Raw genomic sequence first — 21,743 nt, 5'->3', positions numbered from 1 at the left:
CAATATCTGCATACGTATCTGAAAGTTCTGCCTCACAATGTGTAGCGGCCACAACATCCTAAGATGCCTTGAATCATTATGGACACTGACAGACATGGGAGAAAAAACATCCCCAAAACAGTGCTTTACCAGAGAAGGAACCCTGTCAATTTGACCCGGCTTGCCCAGTGTCTGTATAGATTGCACACTTTAGTAGGGTTTTTTGGCTAATAGCTTATTGAATCAGCTATTAGATAAAAGCACCAAAATACCCTGGTGAAGTGTGCGATCTATACTATACAGTCCCTGGGAAAGCCACGTCAAACCGACGTGGTTCCTCTTCTGGGCATGTGATGTGCTCAGTGCAGGGGTGCACCAAGCTGAAAGTAAGGTTCTGGTTATTTTTCTTTTCTAAGTCTGTAAGCAGCCTATTTGTCTCCATTTTGGTTTTAAAAGATCCCTGGGCAATGAGACTGATTGATTACTGCTCATGCACAGGAGCCATCCAGAATAGTCACCTAGTTGTTGGATTCACTCCTCAGCTATGGGCTGCATTTCATATTATTCTGGGAAGCACATAATAACCTTCACCAGAGTCCCTGGTTCTTTTGGAGAAAAATTGCGTTGCTCCACTGATGGAGGAAGAGGCAGAGGAAACCTGGCTATCCTTGGCAGGGGGAAAGCACTAGATTTCAGCCTTTGTTCTCAGTATTGTTTATACCTTTCATCCTCAATGGGAGCAGGAGCTCGAACCAAAAGGCTTCCACCATCCCTAGGTAATACCTTCTCCTTACTGTACTTGAGTCAGGCTCCATTTTGCATGTAGCACTAAAGAAGTACCCACTTTAAGAGGCATCATAGAAGATGTCCATAGCTGTCGTGGTCTATACTATGGTGGTTAGGGGACTTTTGTGAGAAATGTATTTAAACCCCTTCATTGTGAATGGGATCTATAACTAGGGACCTACCCAAATTGAGGAGGCAGGCACCAATTTTGTGGGCAGATTTTGCTGGCTGCTGTTTTCACAAATTTATCACAATAGGACTCTCCATGTCTGATTGAGGGAGGCGCAGTAGACCTGCCACTCACTGCTGATTGGCTAAGTGTGGTCCATCATGGCCACACCCCTTGCTGCTGATTGGTGGACAGGTAGTCCTCAGCCAATCAGTGGCAAGGGGCAGATGTGGCAGCCATTTCAACTGCTCCTCTTTGTGCCTGCAGCCCCTCTTTCATCTTCCCTCCTCTCCCCTCCCCATGGGCTGTTTGGCCATGAGGACTTCTGGCTCCCACTGGGGAACCAGCATTTTATTTCTAGTAAGGTTTTTTGTTGTTGTTGTTGTTGCAGATTTCACAAACAATGCCTTATTTTGCAATTTCCACGAAATTGCAAATTGAGTAGGTCTCTACCTATAACTGCATCTGCCACTTCTTGAGCCTCATGAGTAAAAAGAATGTGGATTCTTTTCCTAATGCTCCTGTCAGTTAGACTTGAGTAGATATCTTCCTCTCTAAAGCCCAGCTTAGTGGAAGTCTGAATGAGCTGAGTTTTGACACGGTGGAAATTTCATCCCACCACTTTGAGTTGGACACAAATTAAAACCCTCTATGTTTAGCAATTGCTATTGACCTATTGATATAGGTGATCCCTGCTTAAATGCTTATATACTCTTGGGTATATATGAGAAAATGGGAGAGCTGTGTGCCTCCCTGGATGGAGTAAGATCACTTTTGTGTAGTGAGACCCGTATTTTGGGTGAGCAGCCACATAAGCTTAGACATCTAGTGAGTGGAATAAGATGTGGGACCTTAATAGAATTGTTACCTTACCACTAGAGGGAAAATTGTAAATCTGAGAATACCTGACCAATATCTGTAAACCTCTTCAGATTGCTTGTTAATTCTAGCCTCAAACATTGCATTAATATATTCACAAGGTCTGTTGTGTCAGATACATACTTCCACTTAATTAAAGACTAGCTAACGCACAGTTCCTGCATTAAAGATTAAAATTACCAGTATAATTTTCTACTGCTTTATTTTATTTCATTTATTTATTTATTTAACACTAACTTCAGAGACCCAGACCCAGGCTTTCCTAAAGAGGAAGCTAATGAAATGGGATATTTAAAGATACAGGGCCTTTGAAACAGTTTTCAAAGTAGCATGCATTCTCACAAACCAAATAGAGCCTCAGCATTATCATTTTGTTACACAACAAATGCAGTCTGCTTAGCTAGGTTTAGTATTTGGAAATCCTACCAAAGCCTTTTGGAACATACCCGACTTTCTTCAGCACTGACTGCAGAGAGATCTTATCGTGGCTTTGAAGGTTAAAGCTCCCAAACACAGTTGTAAGAAGTATTAACTCTTTTACTTTATCCTCTAGGCTTCCCAGAAGCAGGCTTCCAGGTCTGGGCGACACCTCTTCTGATGTGACTCTCAGCTGCAGGAGTGCCCCACACAACCCCACTTGTAATCTCCCAGCTTCAGGGCATGCCATGCGTCCCCAGGGCTGGGAGATCACAGCAGTACCCCACAGCTGCCAGGTCTGAGTGTCTTAGCTGCACCACCACCCCCAATGCACCCCCGGTGCTGGGAGGCTGCAGCCTCCCAACCAAAGGGGTGTTTCACATACCCTCAGGGCTGGGATATCACAGCAGAGTCCTGAGGCCATCAATACCCAGCATCCACAGCTGCCAGGTGCTGCGGGAGCCTAGGCTGCTCGTGGTGCAGCTGGGACTCTAAGCCCTGGCAGTTGCAAGGTACTGCTGTGATCCCCTAGCCCTGGGGGTGCATGGTATGCCCCATGCATGGGAGATCACAGTGGCTGCAGTTTCCCTGCCACAGGGTTGTGTGGGGCACCCCTGCAGCTGGGAGCCAACATCAGAAGAAGGGGCTCCTAGCCCTAGGAGCCTGCTTCTGAGAAGCCTAGAAAATAAAGTAAAAGCATTAATACTTCTTACAACTGTATCTGGGGATGAGACTTTAACCTTCAGAGCCAAGATGGTAAGATCTCTCTTCAGCACTGACTGCAGAAAGTCAGGTGTGTTTCAAAAGACTTCCAAATGGCTCTGGGCTGCAGGATACTGCTGTGACCTCCCAGCCCTGGGGGTGCATGGGGTGTCCCACAGCTGGGAGGTCACAGCAGCTGCAGTGGGGTTGTCTGGGGCACCCCTGCAACTGGCAGACGCATCCAAGGGGGCTCCCAGGCCCAGGAGCCTGCTTCTGGGAAGAATAGAAAATTTAGATTCACTCAGCTATTAAATAAAAGCACCAAAAAGCCCTGCTGAAGCATGCAAGCTATCCAGATGCTTGGGTTGCCAGGTCAAACTGATGCTGTTCCTCTTCCTGTATAGCGCTGTTTTGTTTGGTTTCCATGTCTGTTAGCAAAGATTTTTGGTAAATGTGCTCTTTGGAAGCAAGTTAATAATAATTTGTTATGAGAACTCTGGTATCTGTTAATGGATCTTTATTGGTTACATTTGTCTGTTTTATTATGCATTCTAGGGTTGACAGACACTTCTGGTCACTTTTCGATTGGTATCCAGGAGTGTAATTATACAGTTCTGTTGCTGTGTTTTTCTTTTCTTTGTTTGCAAATGCCCATAACCAAACTGTATATCAGAAGAAAGGCAAAACAGAATTCCCATCGGTACTAACATTAGCAAGTACATATTTACAATTGGAAAGAATTGGATATTTTTATTTAATATACCTTCCCTATTTTTATACATCTCCTTAAATAGATATTTAATATAGTTTTACAAGGTTTTTTAGGTATAGGACATTTGAAACTTGTGTTGCAATGAGATGGGAAGAGGGTAACGTAGATTATCAGTTTTTCCTGATTTTTGGCCAACTGTGACTGAACTGGAGATACAGGAACTAAAGCAGAGACAGTCTTTGTTATGAGTCAGTGTCTGCTAATCCAAAATAAATTTGCACTGGTAAATTTTCCCTTTTGTCATGGTTAAACAAAATTGACTTATGTTGTTACTTAGAAGTAGTTAAGCTATGAGCAGAGTAATCTATTCTATAGTAATTTATATTTAACTAAGATCTGTGTGGATTGCAAATTACACAAACATGTAACAGATTTAGGATTCCTATAAGGATTTCATTTTTTTTTTAAAAGCCTCTAGCTCTCACCAGTCTTCAGAATTGGAACTGGAATAAATTGTAATGATCACTACCTGCATATGCAGACAACCAGAAACAATAGTGCTCTGAGGTGTAAATTGATCCCATTAAACTGTAAGAAGTGTCAACTTTTGAACTCTAATTACTGTTTAAATTTTGATTTTTATGAATTTGTCTGTGTAAGAAAATTTTCTAGCATACTTATAGCAGAAAAAGTATGCTGCTGCATAAGTGTGAACAGTATTGGGGATGAAGTGGCTTTATTTCAGAATAGCTACTCAGTTCCATTGTAGTAGAAACAGTGCACCAATATCTTTTTGTTACCCAGGGCTGTAGTAGACTATGATAGGTTGCACTTGAGAATTGTTTATTCCCAGCCATTGCTGGGGTAGGGAACCAAGGAATTGAAATTTGTCTCTTGACAAATTTAAAATCAATTTTACCCATCTTAGAAAGAAGAGGGAATTAGAAAGATGCTTTTCCTTCTCCAATACTGTATTAGAAGATAAAACTAGGTCTTGCACCTTTGAGTACAATCACCATTTGTTTATTTGCTGCCAAAATCTCTAACATTCTCCAAAACAACATACTGACTCATTAGTACAGAAATGTACAGGATGTTGAAAATCTTAAACTTAATATCAGGGCAAAATATAATTATCAGGCTAAATAAGGATTTCATTTTTAAAGTGAAAGTATTGACTCGATTGAAATAGTGCTAGTTCATAATTCAGGGCTAATGCAGGAGTCAGCAACGTATGGCCCACAAACCAGATTGCCTGTGAAGCCATTGGATCAGGCGTGCAGAACTAGCGCCTCAGCAACATTCGGTAGCTGGGGCTTTGCTTGCATCGTGCCTTTGCAGCTGGGCAGAGGGCTTTCCCATGCCCTGCAACAGCAAAGAGAAGTTGCTGCAGTGGCTGATCCTTGGTACTGGCCCACCTTGGACCTGAGCTTGGCCATTCCAGCCTGGTGCCAGAAATGGTTGGCCCCCATTGGTCTAATTTATTATAAAAAATAAATAAATAAATAAAACCACAGGACCCTTATTCTTCCTCAAAACCTAAAAGAATTTACCAAGAGGTGTTACAGATGGCTACAAAAATGTTAAAAGGTAGTATTTCAGCTGTTCTTTGAAGAGTCCACTGTATGTTTTGCATTTGTAGTTTTTGTCATTTACCTAGAAAGGATTTGATTTGAATATGGTCTTTTGTCATTAAAAATATTCTAAATTTGTGAAATATTTACCAATTTGAAGGTCATATTTTATCTAAACAAACTTAAGAATATATAACTTAACATCAACTTATTCATATCCTTATTTTTTACATTTTTATTATCTTTGAAATAGTGAATGGTGTGTTTTAGTTTTTACTAAATGATTCATTTATTTTATTCCTCATCTTGTATCAAGCTATATGTGGATGAAAATTTGATTTTATTAAATGCAGAAAATAGCCATTGGTTTTCAGGTTAAAATAGCACATTGTCCAAAACTGGTTACAAAGGCTGGGAAAAAGGTATGCAGGTAGGAAGTTAATGGGTAGTAGTTGGAGGAGGACCTGTAAATCTACATTTACAGCAATCAAGTCGCCTACACCCTACCCAAAAGGTGCTGTAAAGTACTCATAGTAAAGTACTGAAAGCACTATTCTGCCTCAAAGATTGACGTACCTAATATAGTCGTATGTTATGTTAATATTAAGTACTGTTCTGCCTCTGAAGTTGAAGTACTTTACTATCCTAGCACCAGATGGAATGAGAAGTTGAGTATAGACTACTTCAGTTGCTTGCATCATTTGCACAGGAATTGCATCCTTATTTTATTTCAGAGATTCCGTCTCTCTATACATCATTGAGTTTTGAGCTGTAGGCAAATCCAGTATGAACTGATTTTTTTTTTAAATAGTTGTATTACCCATGGTTTCTATAAGGCTGATCTTTTTAGCTTTTCTGAAAAAAAAATTACAGTGCTAACTTAATTGTTGAAAATAATATTTCTATAACTGATCAATGCCTGCTCTTTTTTAAAGGTGAAGTCTGTGAAAACTGGGTCGGTCTTTTGGACAATCTGCTGCTGTTTATCCTACTTTTATATGGTAAGCCCTTTATGTGTACATGAGCTAAATTTATTTGGCAAGATAGGTCTTTTTGTCTACAGAGCTAAGAACTGTGGAGATTAAATTCTCATTGGAAGCCTTCAGGTTATATCAGAATTGTTTAGTACTAATGTATTAATGAGTACACAAGCAACTTCTGAGAACTGACAGTACTTTTGAAGGGTATAGTTATAAAAAGTACACTTCCCTAGTGATATTCCCGTAGAAAAACAGTCTAAAATAAATTAAATAAATTCTCAGACTTGATATCAAGAGAGTAGTTTTGATTGGAGTTGCTGCTCAGTCCAGTTGCAGAGAGGCAGGATTTTGATCTTGTGTGTGGATGAAATTGAAATCTGTTTCTGATAATATGAAAATGTCACACAAGAGAGCAGATATGAGAGTCTAGGTAAACAGATTTTTCGTTTGAGTTCACCATGAATTTTGCAATTTTTGATTTTTGTAGTTGGGGAGAATATGTTGGGTGGGAAGATAGTCTGGCAGTAGGAATGACTTCAGTGAGTGAATTGGTGGATCATACACAAATAGCATCTGGGAAGGTACAGAGAAATCCTTATCGTTTATTGAAGAAAAGGTGAAGAAGTGACTTTTAATCATCATCCACCCCCCCCCGAGCAGTTAGCCTGAAAGTAGCTGCCAAGGGGCTCATCAGTGTAATAGAGGCACAATAAAGTTCAACAGATAGATATTCAAGTTGGAAAAATTAAGGTTGAGAATCAAATCCACATTTCTAAGGGAGAATAATCAACTGTTAGTACAGTTTAACAAATGGAGTATAGCTCTTCTATTACTTAAGATCTTTAAATCAAAATTGGATGTCTGTCTGAAAGACTTGCTCTACTTCAACTGAAGGTTGTTAGGTTTAATGTCAGAATTTTTGTATGGAATTCAGTTACTTATGTCATACAGGAGGTCAGACTGCTTGATCATAAAGGTCTCTTCTGGTCTTTCTTTGAAAAAACAAGAGTTTCTGCAACAATTATTAACTGATGGGGATGGGGGATCCAAAGTAAAACTGAAGGAGAGATTGTCCCATGGTACTTTAAGAGTTGAAAAATGTCTCCATTCCACATCAGAATGAAACAAGGGCCCTTCTAAAATTTGTAGCAAAAAAGCAGAAGGAGAGCACATCCCCACCTCCCACCATAGAATAGCTTGTAGTCGTGTGTTCAGGAAATTCACCTGGAATGTAGAAGACTTGGTTTAAAAATCTGATTTAAGCAACTCAACCATGGTGTCCTGTGGGCGAGCTTACAAAAAAGTCCCTGATCAGAGAACTGTATATTTTTAAGCTAAAGAATACACAAGTTATAGGGCAGATTGGGGGTTATATATAAATTTTGAAGTGTTGGATGCTGTTTAAATGGTCTAAAATGGGGATGTGCTCAACTTCTGGTCCATGGGCCAGATGTGTTTGACTAAGACACCCTCCCTTGCTACCAAAATCCCCAAGCCCAAGCCCTACATGGCAGATCAGGGCCAAGCCACACTCCCTCCCTCCACCCAGCAGGCTGGGGCTGATCCATGGCCCCTATCCCCCTGCAGGGCTGTGTTGTGGCTGGACTGCCCCCTGCTCCCTTTCACATGGCCAGATGAGACCTGCCCCACACACTGGTTTGGAACCACGAGCTGGATCCAGCCTGCGGGCAGACTCGGCACTGCTCATCCAGCCCACTGGGGCAAAGAGGTTGGCTACCACTGGTCTAAAAGCATATGTTAACAGTATATGATATTATTGTTCTGGTAAATCCATTAATTGAATACACATCTTTGTTCTATGAAATCTTGCCCTCCTAAAGCAGGTTTATGTTATACAAGGTGTTTGTAAACCTGCTATAGTTTCAAAGTATGCTATATATGAAATCTGGGGGAAAAAAACAAGGGTTGGGTTTCATAACCTTTTTTGTTACCATCCACATAGTCTAATCAGACCCTTTAAAATGAGTGAGCTTCATGAGCAGGTAAATATAACTGTTGCACTTTTACTGTTGAAAATAACTGTCTGCAGTGTCCCACTGAGTAACTTCTTAATTAGTCTAATTTCACCACCTCCACAAGATTGTACAATGTTGAAAGGAAGGCAAAAGTAGAGGTAGTGGATTTTCCTCATGGATCCTCCCCAAAATGTAGGACTTGTATGTGTAATATTAGAAAGACTGCTCTAAAACTAATTTAACTTTTATTGCTGCTTTTTTTCCTTGATTTTAAGGGCATTTTCAGTTAGGGTAAGGGTTAAAATTTGATATTGGATTAATAGTGAAGATAAAGTTGTTCCATCTATAGGTAGCTTCCTTGCATTATTCCTTTGGTGATTTATTTCCATACACCCGTTCCTCTTGGAAATGAGATCCTCACTTGCCATGGACATTTTAATCCCAGATATTTAGAGCCTGACATAAACGTATCCCTCATAATATATATTTTTAGTAGAATATCAGTGTTTTTTGCAGTATCAGTTGAGAACTTTATAATAGAGTGGTTTTTGGGGGTTTTAAGCTTCATTCTGCCTTGAGAAAGCCAAGGAAATAGTAGCTTGCTTGAAAAAAGAATTGTTTCAAGATTGACTTTAAAAGTTCTGCTGATAGATGCAAAGTAACTGTATGGACATGCATAAACACTTCTAATTAAGTTCAATAGGATGTAGAGCTCACTGATGCAGTAATTTGATCTGCAGAGTTTTCTTCAAATTGCGTGACTTTTGCTTATTTTTGTACTCATGCTCTATTATGCGGTTAGCATTTGTTTGACTTTCACCATTGCTGTTCAATATGCCTTTCACTGGTGATTTGTATTTATAGTCTTGCACTGAACAAGATTTAATTTGGCCTAACAGCATGTTCCCCTGCCCATCTGCAGCTTAGATAGACTTCTAGAAAGTTCAGCTTTCATTAGTTGAGAGAGGATCAGGCAAAAAGAGGTGCATTTAGACTCTAAATAAAGAGATTTGGACTTAATCATGTGCCTTCAGGCAACAGAGGCACAGACTGATTATGAAATTGCATGTGCTCATGGCAATACAAGTCTTCACTCTGCAGTTACTTATTATAGTCTTCAAACATGCATGCATTTTCTTTTTATCCCCTTCCACTTTGTTTTAAAGCAAATGAAATTGTTAGTGAATATAGTGATGCTTCCATGTAAACAAACAGTACATCAGTAAAACGTATTTTTATGTATACCAGACTTTCAAAATTCTTTCCTGTTGACTGTAGATTATTTTAATGTATTTAATCATATCATCTGGACAATACAGACTTTGTAGCTGTGCCAGAAAAATAAATAAAAAAAGTTACTGCACATTATGATTATACTAAATTGTTTACAAGTTTGGCCTAAATAATTTCACTTTCTTGCTTTGACCATGGAGTTCTAACAATAAATTCATGAATCCGAGCTTTTTTCAAAACTAGGTCTAAAAATGTATTGCCTGGTATGATCCGATATAGATAAGGCACATTGCATTTAACACATTCTTAGGTGGGGGCGAGGGAAGCTTAGCTTCAGCTTGACAGTTTGATATATTTGTAAATATAGGCCGCCTTTTCTGCACTAAACTAACGCATTTTGAAGAGACCCATTTTCATGTCTTGCTTATAAAGCCTGGTCTACACTAGGATTTCTGTGACAGGCCATCTGATATTTTAAGTCATATTTGAATTATCTAACTTACAATTTCATTTCCAATAGGTCTCTGCATGGGGTGGTTATGTTTTCATCATCAATCTTATTCCTCTACATGTGTTTGTTCTGTTGTTGATGCAGAGATACAGCAGGAGGGTCTACATAGGTGAGTGTTCTGACTGTATTATAAACCACTTTTAAAACATCTGATTTCATTTTCATTGAATAATCCATACAGTTTGGCAAGCATTAACTAAAGAATGTGAAATAATCTTCCTACCTATGAATTTTGCAGTAAATAAGGAAAACTGTCTCATGTGAAGTCATTTTAAGTTACATTATACTTTCCGTTTTGCACTAGTGAAAAAGGAGAAATCACTGATTTGTAATTACATTTTTAAAGTCCTTTAATCATTCAATAAATTTAATACACAGGCTTCATATTTTGCCAATATACTCTTGCAGCATTTTAGAAGCTGTTCATCCAATTTCCACAAAACTATAAAATATTCTGTGTCAGAAGAGCATTCCATATTCCACATAAGAGTTATATAAAATGTTGTTTTGCCAAGCCTTTAAGGAACTGTTGTTCGGTATCCTTCTAGCATAAGGCACTTGAAACAGCTCACTTAAAAAAAAAACTGCATACAAACGTGCACATGTATTCTAAATGAGTAGTGATTTTTAGATGCTCAATTTGGAGTTGTTCTGAAAAGTAGATACTCAGCTATTTTTTCTTTTTTTATTTGGCAACCTGAAGTCAAGCTGGATACTTGTGTATCTTCTGTGACACTCAGGAATAGCTTCCTGTTTATCCTGTGGTTATCCACTTCTATGAAACAAAACCTGAATCCAAAGCTCAACCAGTTCCACAGAGAGGGGTGGTATGTTTCCTAGCAGTTTTCAAACCAAAAAGAGAAACTTTTTAGGTGAAGTTGCATAGGTTGTAAGGGGCTGAAAGTGACCTTGCAAGATCATGAATTACCATATTTACTGAAATCCAAGATGAAGTCCATTCATTTGTCCCTCCCAATCAGTAGGAAATGTGTAGCTAGGTGGAGTGTGGGAGAGACCACAGAGACAGAAAAGAACTATGCAGCACCTCCCTCCACCCCCCCCCAGTGCCTGTGCCTGCATCCTTCCACCAGCTGCCCCTTACCTTCTTACTCACTGCTCCAGCTCTGGTCCTTCCAGCCCTAACCAAGTCCACTGGTTGCTGTTTCTATTTCTTCCTTGCCAGGCTGGGCTGAGGTCAGGTCAGTGCCTTACTGCTGCTGAGTACCCCAAAGGAAGAGATTTGATAGGTGTGGAAGGGGCAGCAGGTGGTAGAGGTCTGGCCCTTTGCTACCTGCCACTGTAGAAGTAATGACTTCAGTCCTCTTCCCTGCCAGGGAAGACACTATGATCCTTTGTGGTCCCTTCCAACTCTACAATCTATGAGTAATGAGTTTAGGACACCCCTGCCCCCCCCAACACACACAAGATTTTATATATGAAAATTATAAACTAAATGTATAAATTTTCCATGTGTACAACACAAGGGGATCATCTTAAAATTTGAAGTAGTCTTGGATTTGGGTAAATAGAGTAGAGTATGGAGATTTTTTCCCAAAAATATGAAGAAAGCTAATTATTTAAACCTTTCATGGATTTAGTATATTTTCCCAAAATAGATGCTTTTAACTTTCTAGTATGTTGAGATGTAAAAATAATAGCTTTAGAATTGATCAAGTCCAAAATAATCGTTCAAACTGTTGGTGAGTATGCTTTTAAGCATACATAAATAGCATTCTGAGGGGATTAACTTTAATTGATTTGCTTGGCATTCAAACTATGTCTTTATGTAAATCATTGACAGCATTATCATATTGCATAAGTTGGTCCTGATGAAAATACTGTCATGGCTTGTCACAGAGGAATAAACAAGAACTGTGTACCAGGAGTCTGGGGGCTGGTGTTATCCAGAAGGTTAAGTTTTTTGTTTTAAACTGTTTGGGGCAAGTGTCCTTTGGACACTTCCTGCTATATTGTCTACTGCCATAATAAAAGTGTTAAGTCCTAGGAGTACACCAATAGAGATTTGAGGCTGATACCAGTATCAGATTTTTAAGGAGGCATGTCAGCCAATACCAGTCAGATTTCTGATACTAGCTGGAGGATTCTCTCCATGCTGTAACTCTGCTGTGGTGGAAGGGGAGGGGTGTGGGGAAGCAGATCAACATATCCCCCCACCCCCCCAAACACACACACACACACACACACACACACACACAGTGAGGGGACGGGGTAGACGGTCCAGCTGTAGCTCTGTCCCAGCACTCCCATGTGCTTGGTGCAACCCCAGCTCCTCATGGTACATGGGGGGAGACAGCAGCCATGTTGGGGCTGTGCCAGGTATGCAGCAGCACTAGAAGGGAGCCATGGTGAAATTTGCAGTGGCTGCAGCCCCCTCCATAGCCCCCGTTGAGAAGAGCCCAGTGCAGCCCTAGCTCCAGGCTGCCCCATGCAGATCCAGGGGCACACATTGTCCTCCCCCCCACCCAAATGGCCATGGGTCTGTCTTACACCCTGGCCTGGCTGGGAAGCACCTGCCCCTGTCTCCTCCCTCACTGTGGGGGTGGGGTTGATCTGCCCCCTTCCCCCCCACATACTTGCCAGCTGGAGGCTGCTCCTTACCACTCAAGTGCCGTGCTACGGCTGTGCGCACAGCCGCATTTATTGGCCAAATTGTCAGCCCCATCAGGCAGACTTCCAATACAGCCAATTTTCTATATATTATACCAATCCAATATTGAACCAATGCATCTCTAGTTAAATAAATACCTTTTCACTCAAGAATTTTTTAAAAATAAATAAAATAAATAAAACAAACCAACTAACATTCTTATATATATTATACACACACACACTTGTATTTTTGGAGATATCAGTTTGGATTACTATAGATCATCTGTTCTAATTTTATTTTCTGTTTCTACTTTTTAGTAATTTTCTTATAATGTAATTTTTCTTATTATCCACTTACTTGATCAGCTTTTTTGCCAGCTAGGAAGATATTGCCAGAATATAGTGTTCTGACTATATACTGATATCAGTCCATATCATATAGACACTGATCAAAGAAAAAAATTGACATTATTGGCAATAGTCTTTTTTTTGGCTGGTGGAGCCAGTGTCACCGGTAAATGCTGCATGCATAAACCAGGCTTGCAGCCCAGCAGTGTGGAGAGCAGCATTCAGCCAGTAAGTCCATAGGATGGAACAGGATGTGGGGGAGGGGGGAGCACAGATAAGGTCCCCCACAGTGAGGGAGGGAGCGAGGATGGGACAGGGGCAGGTGCCATGGGCAGCTCATCTAGGGAGAGGGAGGGGCCCCCCTCTCCACTGCAGTCTGCATCCCCTGGGGGAGGGGCATGTGCCCCTCGGATGTGTATATGGAACTAGGGCAGGCTGTGGGCTTGGGACCAGGGACTGTACCAGCCTCTTTCTGGGGGGGCGGGGGCTGGGCAAGGGCCACACTCGGGGCAGACTGTGGCAGCACTGGGAGGGATGGTACAGCTACCCCAAAATTCCCCGTAGCCACCCCTCCCAGCACTGCTGCTGCCACCTCACCCCTACCCAGGAGGCGCAGCCTGCCTTCGCCCCATGTACAGATCCATAGGGCATGTGCCCCCTATGCTTCCCCTGAGGTTGCATGTGGTGGTGAGACGCACCGCCCCCCCCCCCGATGAGCTGCCCATGGCTCCATCCTACCCTGCTCCAGCTAGGCAGTGCCTGCCCCATTCCCTCCCTCACTGTGGGGGCCTCAATTGGCCACGCTACATTTTTAATCATAGAATGGTAAGTGTTGGATTTCCTTGCTAGACGATTCATTCCTTATTTGTGATTTCTGTGTCAAGCTACATCTGGATTGAAATTCAGCTAAAGTACACAGAAACAGGATTATAGAAGCATGAGTTAGAATTTTGTGCTAAATACATATTTAAGGGGGAAAAACTAAGTTTATCAAAAAACGTTAAATCAGTTTTAAAGGTAAAACTGTGGCTAGAAAATTGAACTGTTTAATACAGAATGTCCTTTGCCATTTTAGACCTAGTAGATTTCATCTTCTTGCATTTCGTTTTATTTATAGATTGAAGCAAGAACACTTGTTTTCCTATTTCTAAAGTCAACTTCTCAAATTTTGAATGAACTAACCGTTTAACTAATTGAATAAAATGAAAATAGTCTCATCAGTAGACGCAGAACTATTGGTATCAAATACTGGTTTAGGATTCAGTAAATCTTGCTGCTCCAGTGATTTCCACCAGTACAGTAGGTCTACTTCAGCAGCAAATGCTGCTTGAATTTATCAGAATGTGTTAGTGTAGATTAAGTTATCAGACATTTATTTTTAAATAGCTTGTTCTCAGAAAAGAAAAAAAGAGGAGCTATTTAAATAACAGATCAGGATTAAAATTATGAAAAAGTCAAATACAGGCTCAGATCACCAAAGATAGAAGAGAAACTAGCAGAGTAAGACACTTCTGTGAATTTTATTTATTGAAATACATTGCACATTTTACTCACTCCTGTCTCCAGTCTTGTCCACGTTAAGCAAGATAGTTTGATATTTGTTTAGAACAAAAGTTTATTCTGCTAAAGCTGTTCATATTTGCTAGCTATCTTTTTACAAATTGTTATTAGTGTTATCAAAGCATGAAGTTTTCATGCAGTCTAAAAAGTCTACTTGCTAGAATTGAGAAAAAGTGAGGTGGTAGAAAGGAAATTAAAATTTTTCCTTGGTTTATGTAAAATCACTTAACTGCGTTTTAATGGGTCTTAAGATGAACAGAACAATATTAATCATTGTTTCAACTTTCCTAAAAACATGAATTCTGATAGAATTGAAGACTGACTCAGGCAATGTGAACTAAGAATCTTGTTACCTACTTGGCATCAGTACTTGACCAATATGCTGCCTGTACTTCAAAAAAAAAAAAAAAACAACAACAACAAAAAAACCACACCACACACATGAGGTTAATCCACTGATAACTTAAGTAAATCTGGATGTAAATCTTTTTATTTTTGCATTCAGGTTTCCCTTAAGTGATTTAGAAAGAATAAGTAAATTGTTTACAAGTGTAATGGAGTGCAAAAATCTGAATATTGGATACATTTCTAAATCAATATAGAAATGTTAAATGTTTTGTTTTTTAAACTGTTGCATAAAAGATTCTTACTGCACTGTAAAACATTTGTAATGGAATAAATGCATTCTTATGGTATAATTGTGACCTTTAGAGAATTTGTAGTCCCCCCCCCCCATTTGAGATCTGAATCATGCAGCCTTGAAAGTTTAAACATGCAGAACGTTAAAATGTATTTAGCAAACATGCATTTAATTGAGTTGTTAAAGTTGAGCTCACTTAAATTCTAATTTCCCCTGGATAATCTCAATAAGTTTAAACCTGCAAGATCTTTTTTTTTTTTTTGTGTGTGTGTGTGTGTGTGTTCAAATTGCAACATATTAGTATGGAAGACAAGGAAATGCCTATTCAGTTGGTAAACCAGTCTCAGTTTTACTTGTTGTGGTAGCAGTACATTCTTTGGGACTGAGGAGTTCTGTTTGTTGAGCTAAAGTACTCTTGAAATCAGGCATGGATTATTGAAACTAGATAAATTTTATTGTAGAACTTTTTCTAGTATTGGTGTGGTCACCAACATATTTCTAGGAGTTTATTCTCTTACAGTTTCATAAAGTGCATAGCAACCAAATTATGTTACCTCTCAGTTTTATGAAATTTTCTTTCCAAGTATTTTTTTTTCTGGTGACCTAATTAAAGCTTTCAAAATCATGAGACTAGAATACATGAATCAGAATGAACTACTTGGTGTGCATATTCTGTGAGAACATGCACACCAGCAGGGAAGAGATTGGGAGTACTGGAACAGTTCTCTTACACACAGCTTCAGTATTCACATATAATAGTAGTATCAGTTTTATAAATTCATCTTTCATTTAGGTCAAAAGGAGCAAGTAGTCATGAAACAATCATAGAATTTAACCCCGAGAGAAGATAGTGCTTTGTGCAGGTGACAAGTAGAAGGGCTGTGCTGTTTTCATTGTGGAACCTCCAGGGTAGAATGTGGGTTGGATTTAAATTAAGTACAGGGTCTGAAATAAAGCAATCAGTGTACTAGCTTTTCTTTATTTCTGCTAAATGTTCTCTGGTCCTTTTAGGAAAGGGGAATCTGAGGGATAGTGTTTTATATTTTCAAAACGTTGCAGCGAGTCAGGGAAGATGAGTAAATGGGGAAAATTACCATTATCTAGAAGTTAGAAAGAATTATTGGAGTAGGCTTAAATGTTTGTAGTTAGAGTAATTTATTATAAAGTGATGAATGTCATTGTCTAGTGCCACAGGATGGCAGTCTTGTAACAGTCTCATGGTCTGATGAATTATTTATAACATTGCAGTGAATTCCTTTTTTTTAAGTTTTAGAGAGCAAAATATGCGCACGCTTGGTAACATGTGATGAGATGGCAGGCAGACCAAGCAGTTGCTAAAAGGGATCAACCAATAACAAAAAAGGTGGCAAGTGATCTTGACTGTTGTCACAGATTTATTTTTACTACTTTTTCTGAACAGCATGTAGTACAGTGGGGGGTCATAATCCTTGACTGTAGCCCCTGAGAGCTATAGAAATAAAAAAAAAAAGTAATTTTAGGAAGAAGAATGTATTGAGAATATAGAAGTTGAAGGCAGGAAGGGAAGGAGGGAGAGCAGCAGAGTAAGAGATAAATGAAGTTCAGGAGAGCAGCCTTGAATACATTCAGATAAATTGGGAGGTAAAGATACTATACTCAAGGCAAAAAGGAGGTCAGGAGAGTTGCCAGTTAGTATACATTTATGCCTTCAATACTGTTTTGCTATCCCAATATAACAAAGGTTAAGTGTGATTAATGCTAATCTTGGCTAGATGGCAGAAGTGAGAGCCATTCAGTGGCCTAACCTAACATTCAAGTAACCCTAGCAGAAACAGGCTGCTTGCAAACGTTAAAACCAACAAAAGTTCAAAAAACCCGGGGGAATAAGCAAAACAAAAAACAGAGTGTTTTAAACTCTGTGCGCTCCAGCGCCAAGCCCAGCACATGCCCACAAGAGTCCATGTTAGTTGGATCTGGCTTACCTGACATCTGTATAGATCAGGTGCTTTTATCCAATAGATTCGAATCGGCTTTAGCTATGAAGTGCCAAAAAGCCTTGCTGAAGTACCCATCTATACAGATGCTGTGGAGCTGGGTCAGAGTAACATGCTGCTGCTTCTGGTAAAGCATGGGTTCTGCTGTTTAACTCATGCAAGCAGCCTGAAATTGGATTCCTAGAGACAAAATAAGTCTAGCATATCATCATGTAGGGCTAGAATTAGGAAGGTCAGGTGCAAAATGAGATCTAAGCCAGTAATGGAAATAAAGAATAAAAGAAAAAACAGATAGTTAAATTAGTAGAAAGAGGGAAAACATGGTGCAAAGATGGCTGAAGTTGTGATGCCTTTGTTTTGGTATTTGCCAAAAGTTAATACCGATCAGAAGGTTAACATGAGTCAAACAACAAGGTAAGAATTCAAGCTAGAATCGAGAGCACTTAGTGAAGATGCGTGTCAAATTGGATGAGCCTGGTGAACTTTATGGTGAAGCATTTAAAGAACTGGCTGAAGCAGTTTCCAAGCTGTTAGAAATTTGTTTGAGAACTAGAAGAGGATAGATACGTTCCAGAAGACTGGAAAGAGGCAAAGCTCCTCTCCTTAAAGTGGTTAAAAAGACAACCCATAGAATTACAGACCAGTTATCCTGGAAAGATAAGAGTTTGTTTGTAAGAACTGAGAAGATGATAATCAAGAAGCCAACAGCGATAAGCGACTACCAACTTAGATTTGTTAGTCATGTTAAACCAATCTAATCTTTTTCTATGGCAGAGTAACAGGCCTTGTTGATTGGGGAGGAGCTATAGATATTATGTACCTTGATGTCTTTTCACACTTTCACATTTTAATAAGCAAGCTAGATAAAGATGGCCTAGAGAAAACTATTGTAAGCTATCTGAGAATAGGCAACAGAAGTAGACTGAATCTAAAGTCAAGAATTACTTCAGGATCATCAGAAAAACTGAGTTGAAACAATTAATTTTGGAGTTCATTTTGTTACGATTTGCATGTGTCAAATAATGGAGAGGGACCTCAAAGGAAGAGAGAGGTCATGGAACAAGTTGTGCTGATTAACAAAGTGGCTGGCTTAGTATAACCCCTAAAGCAAATGAAGTATCAGTGTCCTGGAATTGAAGAGACTAGTTGGCTTAAGATGAGTTAAAGCTGAGTCTTTACTCTTTCAAGGTGAATGATGAATTGTTGTAGAGATTACACAGAATAATGAATTAAAGGGATTTAAATGCTTCAGGATGGGGAAGCAAGATGAGCCATGAGTGATACCAACAGTAGCAAGGATAGTTTAATGAGTATAACTGAAATTTGATCTGAAGACTGTCATAAATGGCATGTTGCAATTATAGATAGTCCCAGAGAAATAAAGATGACCACCACAGTGCATTTCAGTGAGGTACAGTATTATAATGAAGGAGATACCGACTATGTACATCAGGTAAGGCTTAGTGAGTCAATAGTTAATAAGAAAAAAAAAAAAGCCCCTGACAAGCGTTGTTATGAAATTGGAAATTATTTGAATATACTGCACTCATGGGGCATTAGCTACCTAGGTCTATGTACTAGAAGACAGAATGAAACACGAGTCATAAATTATAGAGGACAGTATTATGCCATTTATAATCTCTCTCATAGGCCTTGTTGATCAAGAAAACCAGAAGAACTTTTTAAAATAATTTGAATAATTGAGCTCCAGACAGTTTTTGAAAAGATTTTGGAGAACCTAACAGCAGGAGACCCAAGGAAGTTGACTGGGCAGATACTTTAACTGCCTTTTTGTTTTATCCTGGCAAGTCTTTTACTATATTGCTTATTTAAGTGTGCGTGTGTGGGGAGGGGGAGGAGGGAAAAAGAGAAGAAACAAAATTAAAGTAGCTTAATAAAGGTGTTGTGTGTATGTATGTGAGAGAGATATTACACACACTTTTTTTTTTTAGTATCCATGAAAAGATGCTTAGAGGACTTTGAATATTGACAGAAGTAAAGGACAGAAGTGGGGGGTGGGGGAACCACCACCACATTTGGCTCTGAGCTCTCCCTGAAATGTGTGTGTTGTTTATCTGGGGCATTACTATACCATGTAGTTTCATCTCTGTGTGACAGCTGAGAGACTAAAACCAGCATATTTTAGTTACAGCCACTTTACTACCAAAATGGGTCCTCAAGTTCAGTGCAGATTTAAGAGGAAAGTTTCACCTGGCCTGCTGGCATAGAAGTAATATTATTAAAGTATGACAGAAGAAAAAGTTTCTTGATGATTTTAAGTATAAAAATTGCAGAATAATTCATATGGGGGGAAAGAAATGTTCAAATCACTTTGAAAGACAGCATTGCAAGGGGGAAGTCTGTCTGCTTAATCCCGTTGTGAATACTACAGCAAATATTTTGCCATTATGGAAGAGAACAATATTTTTTTTCTGAGGAGGAAGATTGTTTTCTTAAGTCTGTACTCACAGGTCAGTTTTCAAATAAGAAACAAACCAACCCACCAGCTACACAGTGCACTATACTTGATAGAAATTGTGTTTTGGTGAAATTAAGGGAAGGTGTCAGATGCAATGTTGGAAATCTTGTGCAGGGAGTGAGGGACAGGCAGTAGGATAAACAGGAGCAAGTGTTCTGGATGCTTTGCAGAACTCCTACAATGGAGTAAAGCAGCTGGAGCAGAGATAAATATAGTTCTAAAATTCAGGGGGGGAAAAGAAGTACATGTGATGTAAATTCAGATAATTTGAAACATTACAAGATAGCATTCTTTTCGGTTTCTTCTTTAGCATTTGTGTATGAAGCTTGTAGTTAGTAGTTTAAAGTAGTGAAAACATTAGAGGTACACTGATTAATCTGTCCAATATTGGATTGGTACTGATATAAAGAAAATTTGCTGCATCAGATATCAGCCCAATGGGGCCAGTGATTTGGCTGATAAATGCCCATGCCGCATGCAGCCACAGTGCAACAGAGCAGAGCTGGCAGTGTAGAGAGCTGCCTCCAGCTGGCAAGTCGGAAGGGGCATGGGGGAGGCAGATCAGTGCCCCTGCAGTGAGGGAGGCAGGCAGGGGATACAGGACGGAGCATGGGCAGGGGGGCGGCAGCTCCCACTACTGCTTGCACCCCAGAAGGGCGCTGGGCAGGGCGGGCTGGAGCCAACGCTGCATGGCTCTTCTTGGTGGGAGCTAGGCTTGGAGTGGCAGGAGCTGCAGCACCACTGGTGCCTGCTCAGAGCCCAGCCTCCTCCAGAAAAAAGCCGTGCAGTGCTGGCTCCAGCCCATCCCACGCAAATCTGGGGGGTAAGCAGCAGCAGGAGCCACCCCTTCCCTGTTCAGTGCCCCCACTCCCTTAAGCAGTGCCTGGCCCTTCCCTCGCTCACCGCAGGGACGTTGATCTGTGCCCCGCCCCCCCCCCATATCCCTCCCCTCCCATCCCCCCCTCCAGTTCCACCACAGACTTACCAGCTGCAGACAGTTGTATTGGAAATCAGATCGGTATTGGCTGATATTCCTCCTTAAGTATCGGCTATCTTTATCGGCGCCCAAAAATCTCTATTGGTGTACCCCAGAAGACATTTATTTAGATTAGTTTAATCTGATCTAAAATTACAAACCTGAACATTCCTTGATCTTAAATCATGCTATAAGGTATCACTAAAAAGAGTGAGGGTTGCTTGTTTTCTGACCAAATTTCTAGGTCAGAAAGTAGGTTTGAACTTATTTAAAATTTAACCCCAACTCTGAATTCCCTCAGTTTCTACTGCTTGTTTTGAGGATAATTACAACATTTCCTTTTTTGTAATTTAAAGTGAAACACATTATCTAGTCTCAATCGTTTTAAAGCAATGTGGGTTTTTTTGGCCTTGTAATTAAACATAACCATGGTTAGGTAGATTGCAGCATTGTAATGTAGGATGCATGTCTTGGTGGTCCAGTTCTGAACATTACATGATCCTGTTTTGTAATAGTCATATGTTCATAGCATCTACACTGAATTACATTGGCTAGGATCATATGTGGAAAGTTTATAGATTTCATGATGGCTTCTTAAGAGAAGGACCACAAAGCTAGGACTGCTCAGAAATTCCCATTCCAGATCTGGCCAGTCTGCCTAGAATACTGTTATAACTCTGACATTTGCCAGCACCAGATTCTTCACAGATATTTGTAAGGTATGTATTGGATGATGATGACAGGAATCTGCAAAATCTTTATGTAGTGGATTGCCGATGTCTTGAATCATGATAATATAGCGTTCCCTTGAAATAAAACCTCTCATTTTATCTAGTATTACTATGGATGTTCCTATTCATAGATGTCTGATCTTTTTAATTGTACAAGGCTGTTACTTTCCACTTCTTTCTGGTAATGAATTTCATAGAGTAGTATATCTATATTGTACATGTATATAGAAAGCATTTTAATTGTACTGCTTTTCATTTCAATTAAATCTCCCCTTTTCTCTGTTAAAACAAAGGATTAATAAGTACACTAATTTATCTTTAGCCATTTGCTCTTTTGCATGCCGTCTATTTTTTAAATACTGTAGTTTCTTTCTTGTCTCCTCCTGCAGAATGTTATAGATGTCTTTTCTTGTGGGGTAGGGCAGATTACTTCTCAGATGATTTACCTCGCAAACTGCAGAAAGAAAAAAACCTTTTGTTTTGGAACAATATGAAGTAGTGCGATTAG

At 39.7% G+C, this 21,743-nt stretch overlaps 1 protein-coding gene across 1 annotated transcript in view; it reads left to right on the top strand.

Moving 5' to 3' along the window:
- The window catches only part of STT3B (STT3 oligosaccharyltransferase complex catalytic subunit B), a 102,307-nt gene that overhangs the window by 54,567 nt on the left and 25,997 nt on the right, over positions 1-21,743 (top strand). Inside the window, exons 4-5 of the mRNA XM_090046461.1 lie at positions 6,154-6,219; positions 9,928-10,027. Coding sequence (XP_089902587.1) covers positions 6,154-6,219; positions 9,928-10,027 — 166 coding nt within the window. The remainder of the gene's footprint in view (positions 1-6,153; positions 6,220-9,927; positions 10,028-21,743) is intronic.

The sequence above is a fragment of the Crocodylus siamensis genome, chromosome 5, assembly GCF_052110815.1.
Source record: "Crocodylus siamensis isolate JL-2025a chromosome 5, ASM5211081v1, whole genome shotgun sequence".
Taxonomy (NCBI): Eukaryota; Metazoa; Chordata; order Crocodylia; family Crocodylidae; genus Crocodylus; species Crocodylus siamensis.
The sequence above is the reverse complement of the archived record's forward strand: the minus strand, read 5'-3'. Positions and strand labels throughout refer to the sequence as shown.